The sequence below is a fragment of the Condylura cristata genome, unplaced genomic scaffold, assembly GCF_000260355.1.
Source record: "Condylura cristata isolate star-nosed mole 26May11 unplaced genomic scaffold, ConCri1.0 scaffold00011, whole genome shotgun sequence".
In the NCBI taxonomy this organism is placed as follows: Eukaryota; Metazoa; Chordata; class Mammalia; order Eulipotyphla; family Talpidae; genus Condylura; species Condylura cristata.
In genome coordinates, this window is record NW_004567112.1 from 50,439,263 (window position 1) to 50,451,006 (window position 11,744).

Here is an 11,744-nt window from a genome sequence, read left to right on the forward strand (position 1 = left end):
ATTCTCTATATGCACAGATGAGTGAAATCATCAGTATTTGTTATTCTCCTTCTGACTTATTTTCTTCAGCATTATGACCACAAATGGCAAGACTTCATCTTTATGTCTACCTTGAACAGGTAGACATTGTCTATTTAGATATATTTTAATTGGATAATGGTATTGTTTGCTTAGTTCTATGAGTTCTTTGTAGATCTTGAGTACATTGTGTTTATATAGCATATTTATAACCCATTCCTCTCTCTTGGCCACTTAATTTGTTTACATAACTTTTCAGATAGTGCTGCAATGAACACAGTATATATATATATATATATATATATATATATATATATATATTCCTAGATATATGGTGTAGATCTATTGTTAATATTCTGAAAAACTTCCTTAATGTGAACCATGAAGGTTGGGCCATATACATCACTTTACTCATGATGGAACTTACAGTGTTCCATCATTGTGGTTTCCATTTGCAAAGAAGTAGGCTGTACACAGAATTAAACTTAGTTACTGAAATGAAAAGTAGAAAACTTTAATAGGACTTGATTTGTCATTCTTAGTCACAAAATGTACTTTGAGATTGTTTCACAGTCCATTTGAACAATGTTTTTAGTATAATTAAGCAAAATTTAGACATAAAAACACAGCTAGTGTTTTTAAAATATTGATATCCATGACTGATATATAGTAAAATGAGGAAATCAAGGAAAGGGAATAATAATGATATTTTGTTACACTTATCATTTTTAAAAGTTGCATATCACCTTTGACTAGTGAGTTGCCAGTACAAGACAGTTCATCACCAGGTTTTTTAGCAAGACTAAATAGTAGTATGCAAAACAATTTCCTTTAGATTTATTTTGTGACAAATAAAAACAAATCTGGATTTAGGAGGAAGGAAATGTTATTAAAATGAGTTATTTTAATAAGGAAGGAAAATAATACAGGTGCTAAAGAGGCATTTGTTATAATAGTGATCTGTCAACTCTCAAAGTTGATCTGTCAACTCTCAAAGGCTAGGCAGAAAAGAGCTCTCATTTTGAAGGTAGAGGGAGTAAATAAAAATAGAAAACAATGATTGAAGTAGGAGATGGGTCAGTAAGGCAGAGTGTTTCTTTCACCCCAATGTCAACATATTTTGGAAGGGGTCTTTTAAAAAGGCTGGTAAGTTCTCAGGGTAAGAGTAGATCAAAGTTTAGGTACTTGAAAGAAAAATAATCTAGTTAAAGTTGGTTAACAATAAGAGTGTGCTAATTGGTCTGGGAGCACAAAGCAGATCAGGTAATCACTTATGGGACAAGGAATAGAAATTTGCAATATCTGTGTCTGATTTTGTTATATAGACAAACAAAAGGGCATACCTGAGTTTATATATTTATATATAAGCTATAGGAAAGATAAATATTTTCTGTAGTAAGCAGTTTTCTGGAATCCAAAAAGACAGTAGACTTCTTAATTATTGCTATTCACCAGAGTGTGGGCTTTAGGTAAAATTTAGCACTGTCAAATTTAAAAGGGGATATTGTCTAAACCCAAATCTTATATTTCTAGAAACATTATAGACAATATGCTTTAATATCCTATTCAATGTTTTATATCCTATTACTATCTTTTATTAGACATTCTCAATATAGCATGCATTTTGTCATGTATTAACTCAGTAACTATGAAATGATAAAATAGATCCTGCTCTCCATTATGAGTCCAGAAGAACAATGGATTTCTTTTTTTAAAATCAGTATTAGACACATTTCTAAAATAATGTTCCTATGCATCTAATCCTGAGGAGGAGGGAAGGACCCTGAAAGATTTTAAAAATCAAGCATAAAATCTTATTTGAAAATATTAAATAAGGAAGTCTCACAAGGACCATGGGAAGAAGGTGGGAATATTTTATAGGGCATTAGCAGTAGAGGGTTGGCTAAAGTTCAGCTAAGTAGCTTTGAGAACAGGAGTCTTGTTCTTATGGATTAATCATCACTGAGTAGTTTTAGTAAGCAAGAGGCCTATGGGAGAACATTTAAGAGCCAAAGTCTAAAGTCATATGTGTGATTGCGAAAGAACACGTATGGAGGCCAGCACATGATTAACGATTAATGTTCAGTTCTTCACAACATTTCTTAAAATACTAGATTTGGGCCCTCCCTGGTGGCACAACAGGTTAAAGCACTGCTTTATGAAGCTCTATGAAGCCACAGCAGCACTAGTGTGATCCCCTGCCAGGGAGGTGACCCACATGGCGCAGCAGACCACTCCTGACCTGCCCACTGCTCCCCTCAGCAGTGCACTTCATCAGGTGGCCTGTTCTGCTTCCCACTCTATCTCTGGTGAACCCTCTCACCCACCACATCTCTGGCCTGTACTCCAGCTCTATAAGCATAAATAAATAAATCTTCAAAAAAAAATAAAATACTAGATTCAGTAAATACATTTCTCTTACTAGCATTACAATTATTGTGTTAGAATATTATAGACCTACATTATCTCAAATAGTAGTATTAGCATAGTGTTCATGCCTAAGTTTTCTTGAGATGTTGGTTAGGTTTAATGCCATATTGTAAAACATTGTGCTCATACCACTGCCACCACGATAACTTCTCAGATATAAAACATTTCACTTCTCATATAATCAACTAAGATAATTCAAGGTAATTGAGATGTAACAGCACAAGAGGAATTCATTCAAAAGAAGCAGCCTGAATTCTGCTGCTTCAGATATTATCAACTTTTAAGAGACATATGTGATTAGATGTATAGTTCAAGGAAGATAAAGCATTATAAGTTGGTATCCAAGTGTTAGTCTCTCCAATATGTTTTTCTTTAAACTAAGAAATGTCTGTAACAGTTGACATATTTCCAAATGGACAACTATGAAAGGCCAGTACTTATCTAGATCAAACTTTAATTAATGTAGTATTTGTTCAGTTAAACATTACACTTACTGATTTATTTTAGATTTATCTCTGCACATTTAAAAAGACACAATAATAATGCATATACTAGAAGTTGATTACATGGTTCATATAGGACTAATAAGGATTATTTCTTCTTTTCTTCCAAATTACTAACCAGAGTGAGCATTTAGTGTAACCCTAATTTCCTTACTAAATAGATTTACTGATTCTACTCTTGACACTCACTTTAGTTTGCTCTTTGAATAATGGTTTGTGTACATCTTGTAGGTATAAAATAAATCATATTACTTTACTATTGAAAATTCGGCCATAAAACCTTGCTACTACTCAGAAGAAGGGCAATGTCCTCGAATCCTTAGAAATCCCCATATGTTCTGCCCCAACCTTTTCTCTTTCAGCCATATCTGTATCAAGATGTTTTCAGCTGCAGTTAGCAATTTCTTCTTCCTGGAACACTTGCATGTAATGTCTACTTCACTCATTGTCTCCTCAGTGTCTGCTGTAATATCAAATTCTCAAAGTCTCTTCCTGAACACTGTTACCGGTTTTATTAATATTTCTTATCTTGTCTGTCTTGCACAATTAGATATAAGAGCAGAATTATGAATGATTTTTATTTCATCCACTGACAGGTTCCAAGGGCTTTTAACAGTGCTGGTGCATAGAATACATTTAACAGAGTTCTGTTGACTGACTGAAAGAGAGTGAATGAATTTTCACACTTAACTGTTAACTGAGTTTTGTATAAATTTACTAGACAATTAAATGTCTAACTTAATTTTCTATATTTTCAAATTTTGAAAATCAAGATTTTTTTTAAAGATTTATTAATTTATTCATATAGAACTAGAGTACAGGCCAGAGATGTGGAGGGTGAGAGGATTCACCAGAGACAGATGAGGGAGCAGAACAGGCAGATCGACGAAGTACACTGCTAAGGGGAGCAGCAGATGGGTCAGGAGAGGTCTGCCTCGCCAGGTGGCTCTCCTCCAGGGCAGGCAGGAATGTGGGAATCGAACTCATGCGGAAGTGGCTTAAGCTTCTTAGTGTTGTGCTTTAACCCGCTGCGTCACCAGGGAGGGCCCGAAAATCAAGATTTATAGAAAATTTCTTTTAGATAAGAGGAAATAAAAGAATAGAAATTTGTTTAAACATGACTATTTTATTATGCTATTATAAGATATTCAACCATGATAAAACTTCTATAAACATTTTATAGTAAACCTAAAATCATACCACCTGACTATTACATAAATGTTACTACAGCATTTCACTTGGTAGAGATAAAATAAACTTCATTGTAGATAGATACATGGATGTAGATGTAGATACACAGGTATAACAACATAAATTGACTATTTATCCTGGTCACATGGAAAATCTTCAAACTGGAGAGGAATAATGTTTGATGTATGTGCGTCTGTCAAATTTGTATTTAATATATTCCTATGATATTTGACTTCAAAATGCATCTATAATTTGGTTGACATGTTTAATAATTTAAAGTAAAATAAGAACATAAGAGCAACTTTAACATTGTTACTTTTATGAGTCAATTCATGTTCAGTACCTAAAGAGTTATATTCGGAAAATTTTTAGGGAACAATTGTGTTTCTGGATGTACTTGAAGAGCAAAGACTAAAAATCCATTTTTTTTCAACTTTACTTGTGCATACAAGAATTGGGATACAGGCCAGAAGTTCGGGGGTGAGAGGATTCACCAGAGTTGAGTATGAACAAGAACAGGCAGATTTATAGGAAAAATACATGTAAAGCATGTAAAGACTTCAAATTTGTATAGATGTCTTTATCATAAGAGACATTTTATCCCTGGAACTGCCTTAACATTTTGGGGGTGGGGGGTGGGGAGGGAAACAGTATTTTAAGGAAATGATATTGCTACATTTTAAGTAATATAATTCATTTTTAGATTTAATTGGTTTATGATGCTCTCCAACTATGAAAACATACATATCATTTAACATCTGCTATTTAAAGATTGTGATTTTGCAGTTTTACACAAAAATACAGCAAGAGGCACAAGCTAAATGTATAAATTTCTTCCCTGTAGGAAAACACAGTTTAGGCACATATAAAAGACTGCCTTGTCACGTTATGTAATGCATTAATCTATCATGGAAGTTACAAAGTGTTAAAATGTATGGGGCAAATGTCACCTTCACAGTACATTTAAAATGTACTCACATTTGCTTCTGACTTTGTGAACACTAGTGAACATAGGCTTTCAGAATAATTCCACAAATTCATTAAGTGTCTTGAATGAATTAGAAGCAGAAAAGCAATTTATTCATACAAACATTTAAGACAAATTAATAACAACCATAATGACATACTATGCAGTATTTAAATATGAATTAAAACTGCAAAGATTTCAGTAAAATATTTGGACATAAACATCCTATGCAGTAGATGATATCCTCATTTGTACTTAAGGAAAATGATACTTTGAGATCTTTTAAAATAACTTATCTGGGTTTATGACTGATATGTCAGGAAGCTGAAAACGGATGCCAAACCTGTGTGCTCTGTACACTGTTACTGTTTTTTGTTCCTTCTACAAAAGGTCAAGTATGATGCAGTTGGACTCCGTGAGTGCTGTTATTTCTGTTAAGTGAACATAAACCTTTTAGAAAAAGAATCCTAACACCCAAGATGGACAATATTGGATGAGTCTAAGTTTCTTAGTATAGCAATTTCCACAGATTCTTGGGGAAGCTGCACTCCAATAGAAGTTGTTATTGCCTGAATGGATATATTCCTCCTGTTTTCCATATTTTCTTTTCTTTACTCTTCAGCTGGGATTTTATCAGGCAGACCAGTGTACACAAGAACTGAAAGAAAAGGAGAAGAGTTAATACTACACCATAATGACAAATTTCAATCATGCTGGTCTAAACACACTTAAAAAAAAATAGTATGGCCATTTCTTTCAGCTTAGTACCCTCTGCATTCCCTGAATAAGGGAAAACTAAACATATGCTGGACTCTTAAAGCAATATTTTTAATAGAACAGAAAATAGGACTTTGTTTACATTAGAAGTAAAAACTATATTCTGATGGATCACAGGACTTTACAGAATTATTCCATTTTCTCCATAATAGCTCTTATCAGTTTTATTTAATTTTTGTATTTGTCTATATTTAGTAATATTCATTTTAATGTTAATTTTCAAGGATTAGTAAGTTTTTAATAAGTTAAAGAACAGTAAGGAAATCGACATTTGTGGTAATATGAACCAAAATATTTATATTCAGTAGTTTCTACTCTCAATTCAATTTATGTAATTAGAAAAACATGTTTTTTTTTTTTTCAGAAAAAAGGAGGCTAGAGGCTTATATTTTTTCTTTCCTATTGAATATTACTGATTCTATACCAAGTGATACAGCTTTTTGTTGTTCACATTTCACCTAAATAGCTTCAGAGATTTGTATAGCATTGTTATCTTAACCTGGTAATCATGCCATAGTAAAATATTCCTTCATTCTCCCCTTGATCTCATGTTCTAAGAGCCCATATACCCTAAGCGGAAATCAGGTATCCTACTCCTGTACCTTGACATACGCACTGTGTCATGCATCACAAAACCTGGTGGAAGGTGTAATTTATTACACCAGCCATATGAACTTAAATGTTCAAAACCCCATTATTCCTATAAAGCATAGACAGCTTTATTTGTACAACACAGTTGGCAATTCTCATGAGCCACACAAAAGATCAAATGGTAGCATAAATTAAAAAAAAAAACACCTCTATAGACTTAAATAGGACATCTATGATAACTTCTTTTTACCTTATTCAGCTTCCAGCATCATTGGGAGTTAAATGCTGAAGGAATACAGATCTTTTTTCAAGGGTTCATATTCAGCAAACATTAGCAAAAAACAGGCTGTCAACATTTTTCATTTAGTAAATGTCGTTTCAAGTTGAAGGCAGACTTTTCCCCCAGCAAGCCCATCCAGAATGTCATGCTGGTGTTTTGATTTATAGGATTTTGGATCGCTATGTACAGGAACAAATCCCTGGTGCCAAAGTGGTGGTGGAGTCCATTGGTGCTCGCCGGCATGGAGATGCCTTTTCTCTAGAAGACTATACCAAATGTGATTTGACTGTCTATGCAGTCGATCCCCAAACCAACAGAGCCATCGACAGAAATGAACTTTTCAAGTAAGTAATTTTATTACCTATAATAGTTTTCTAGTTATTATAATAACATCATAGATACCATTGATGTAAGATTGTGTGTTTAAGTACTTAAACATTAAAACCAGTTAAATTGTGTTGAAAATGAAACATAAGTCGAAAATTTGACGATAATATGGAGGTCCTCATACATGGGGTAGAATGACTGCAATGTCTGTTCTCTTTTTTGGAGACCATTATACTTATGAGCAAGAAGTGGTTCACTGATATTACCTCACATGAGTTTTAACTCTTTCCCGAATCCTCATTGTTTGAAAGGAAAATGTAGTTCTTTTCAGTGTCAGTAAATTTGAGTTAAAAACAAATTTAGCTCTCTTCAAGGTCTTTTGATTTGACAAAAATTAAGTATGTTTTCCCTTGACTAGAGAGTAGAGGCAAAGGGTAGAATAACTTCTATATGTCTGTAACATTGAGATATTTCATCAGTGTTGCTAATTTGAATATTTGAGTTATAAATCCTATATATATATATAAAAATGAAACAGTTCATGTGAAGTTATTCTTGAACAGCTTACTTTTTTTTGTTAGTTTCTGTTTTACTCTAGTGACACCTAGTGTCCAACATATTTTGGGACTACAATTCTATAAATAGAAACATTTTCAATTAATATTGATGTATAATCATGTATATGTTCTGAATAGTGTAATTTATAGATGTGTGTGTAACGTATATACCAACTTTATAGTATTTGAACTTAGTCATTCCTTGTCTGTATAAACTAAGGCGCTTATTACTATATGCATATACATTTTAGCAGCTCTATGTGCATTTACATTATGAATTGAATGAGACTTTAAATCAGTTCAACAAAATTTCACTACTTCTGTTTCAGCAAGAATGAAAATTATTCAATATTAATTTATGTTTATAAGCAATCCATGGTTCTTGAGTATGTTATGCATCAATAATCAACAGATATTTGGATCATAAAAATGTAATTCCTAATCACCATGGAAAAATATGGGTAAATGAAACAATACTTCTTTTTAGTATTTATAATCACCATCCAAATCAAGTATACTTTAGACCAATTAATATGCCAATTTCAATAATAATTAAAAATTATTTAGAAATACATTTTAATATATTTTATATGCCACTAATTGTTAACAATTTAATCTTAAAGTCTATATTCATCGTATAATTACTATGTACATTGGTTTTATCAAATATGATCATTAAATATAATGGAAGGTTATTTGCACTAAGAGAGTTTTTCTTAAATATAAAAATATCTATAGGCCTTAGGCTATTAATCTCGCTTTGGGTAGTAAAATAGAGCAGCTCTCCTGCCGCCTGCGAATCTGCAGGTGCACCTCTTCACTGACTCTCTCCCTTTGCAGAGCAACAGACGGCACCTCCCAAGGCTGTCTGCCTGTCACTGAGAAGAGCTCTCTTTTTACAAACTCGTCCCTTTCAGGGGCAGCTCTTTCTGCCTGCTCATGTCTATGCAAGTGTCCTTTTGTCTTCTGCCCTTTTAATAATGAACCTGCCCTATTGTACACATAATTGATTAGTTAAAGATGTTTATAATTTGATTATCACTTATAAACATATTAAATGGCTTGGAAACTGAAACCATCTGGGTTTCAACTGAGAGTATCAAGTATGAGATAAACAACTTCATTCAAAACAACTTTTTCCAAACCTAGATAACATTGTGAGAGTAAAGATCTAAATTCAGTTGAATCACTCTTTTGATCAGGAAGGCAAAAATTGAGAATAACTATAAAACTTTTTTTTTTTTACATGAAACAGAGGATGATATGGCCACAGAACATTAAAAACTTTCCTTATTCAACTTTACCTTGACATAATAGCTGAGAATCACTGGTTAATTTAAAATTTAGAATTGTTCATTGAAATAATTTATAACAAAATAATTAAGATATATATCATAATACAAAGCTAATAAGCACAAATACCTACTTAGTACTCATGAAAGTTACTGAAAATTTAGTTTTTAAAATATAAACAAATAGAATATCAAACCTACAAGACCAACAGAAATAATGTTATTCTATCAATCTTGCCTTATACTAAAAATCTAAATTTGTGAGGCAGTACTAATTCTCAGGTCAAAAAATTAGAAACAAACACAAGATATCTATCTCCTCCAAGGAGTTCACATTGATTTTTAAAAAATGATTAAACTACTGCCAAAAAATGTTAAGTGCTTGTGAATCCATCGAGACTAATGTTAATGAATTTTTCGAAGTGACTGTTACTTTCTGTTCCAAATGTTACAATTATTTTGATTTTCTGATTCTTGGTTACCTAAATTGCTTAGATTTTTTGTTGCTGCAAATATAGTTTATCCTATTTTATTTTTCACTGGTTCTTAGAGCTTTTCTAGACTTGCAATTTTTTCTTTGATTGATTTTGTTTTAATTGTTGTATTTCTAAAATTTTTCCGGATAGTCTCTCTTAAAATATCGATTCTTACTATTTCTAAATTATTTTCTGGGACTCTAGTGACAATATTTGTCTCTCAGAGCTTCAGATGCTCTATTTTTGTTCTTTCCCCTCTCCACAATCTCTTTGTGCTTTACCTGAAATAATTTTTATTTTCTTATTTTCAAGTGCACTGATTTATCACTATTAGCTTACTGATAAGATGACTGAGATTACTCATTTTGTACTTTAATTTTTAGCATTTCCATTAAATTATTTATTCCAATTTCTGTTACTCTACTGAATTTCCCCATCAGTTCAAGAATCTACTTCTCACTAGATTCTACAAAGTATCAACTGCATAAAGTCCATCTGATAGTCCCAGTATCTGAGTTACCTGTAGGTCTCATTTCATTGCTTTCCTTATCTTTTCACCAGGCCCTACATGCCTGCACACAGAAGGGGTTTTCTCCATTCTCCTCTCTCCCATAATGGTTAACACTCTTGCTTATTGACTGGCACTACTCTTGTGGAAGTGCAGCCATAGGAATTCTCTGTTCTTGTTTTCCTGCATTATAGCTTATATACCTAAGATGTCGGGGAGACACTTTCTCAGATTTTTTTCCCTTCCTTCTGTGGCACTCATACTTCACATTTGTGGTAGATCTGGTGCAAGAGAGATGTCCCTTCCTAACCAGTAGTAGACTTGTATGCTATACTGGTGAAAGGTGTTAGGCCTAAAATGACATCTGTTCTTGCCCCAGGTATAATAAGGCTTTACATCTCTCTCCTCCCCAGAAGCAGTGAATCTTTGCCTCTGTACAAAGGACAGAGGACAGACCTCTCTCTATGGTTTAAAGAATACTACTCAGCAATCAAAGGTAAACTTACCCCACTCCAGAATCACTGGAAGGGATTAGGCTCAGTGAAATAAGTCAAAGGAAAATGAAAAATACTGAATTGTTTCACGTATAGGAGGATATAGGAAGCCATACAAGGGACTAGGAAAGAAAAAAGACAAAAATAGCATGCAAAATACAAATCAGACATTCAGCAAAGAGAGGGGGAGGGAAAGAGCTCAACATGTGAGGGAAAAGCACAAGAATTGATGGTGACTATTCACAGGTGGCTGGTGGTGGTGATTTTATGGGACAACACTTGAGAGGAGAACTCAAACATTGTACAAAAATGAACAAGGTAAAATAGTACATATAAATAAAAATCAGGAAAATACAGTTAAAAAAAAAAAGAAAAAAAGGGATATGACTTTGTGAGAGATACAGGCCCAGGTATTGCAAAGTATCTTTGTTTGCTTCATACATCTTACCTTCCTGCACTCTGGTGGGGCTTTCTCTCTGTCTCCTATTTTGCCCCAGTATATCCTATGGAGTTCCATGCAAGTGAGGGCAAACATTGTTGAGTTTGTGAATCTCGCATTCTAACCTGGTATATACTCGTTGTGTAATTGTAGGATTATCTGACATTTTTTTGTTACTAGGGTGGGAGCCACATTCTCTTGTGAATTTCTGTATCCTAAGCAGAAACATACATTACTTTGTAAAATATTTTTAAGTGTGTGCACACTCTTTATATACCCAACTTATTTAAATTAGTCTGTGCATATGGTAAGAAAGGAAGAAATAGAGAAAAACTGAACTATCCAAAATACTTTTAAGTATGCAATGCTTAAAAGCATCCTTAAACTTTAAAATGGAATACTATGAAGCTCTGATAAAGTTTCCTTGAAATTTCTAAGTCCAAGGGAAAAAAAAAGAGCAGAGTACTAAAAATCCAAATACCTCATAGACACAGAAATAGAGAATAAAAACAGGAAAAAAAAGGAAAAAGGAAAAGGAATGAGAAACACTTGAAGAGCTATCTGACACCTTAAGGAAAGGAAATATCAGACACAGGTATCCCAGAAGGTGAAGAGAAAAGCCAAAGAATAGAGAAAATATGCACAGAGATAATAAAAGAGAACTTCCCTAATATGAAGAAGGAGATGAAAGTAGACGTCCAAGAAGCAAGAAGAACACCAAACTATCATGATAACAGGAGAAATACAGCAAGACACATCATAGTAAAACTATTAAGAATACAAACAAGGAAAAGATAATGAGAAGGACGAGGAGAGAAGCAAATAACCTATAAAGGGAAACGAACAAGCTGACATCAGACTTCTCCAAAGAAACTATGGACAAGAGAGTGGAGG

The 11,744-nt window shown here is 33.2% G+C and overlaps 1 protein-coding gene across 1 annotated transcript in view; it reads left to right on the forward strand.

Moving 5' to 3' along the window:
- PCDH15 (protocadherin-related 15) overlaps positions 1-11,744 on the forward strand; it is a 565,802-nt gene that overhangs the window by 540,135 nt on the left and 13,923 nt on the right. The window contains exon 26 of the mRNA XM_004681080.1: positions 6,925-7,101. Coding sequence (XP_004681137.1) covers positions 6,925-7,101 — 177 coding nt within the window. The remainder of the gene's footprint in view (positions 1-6,924; positions 7,102-11,744) is intronic.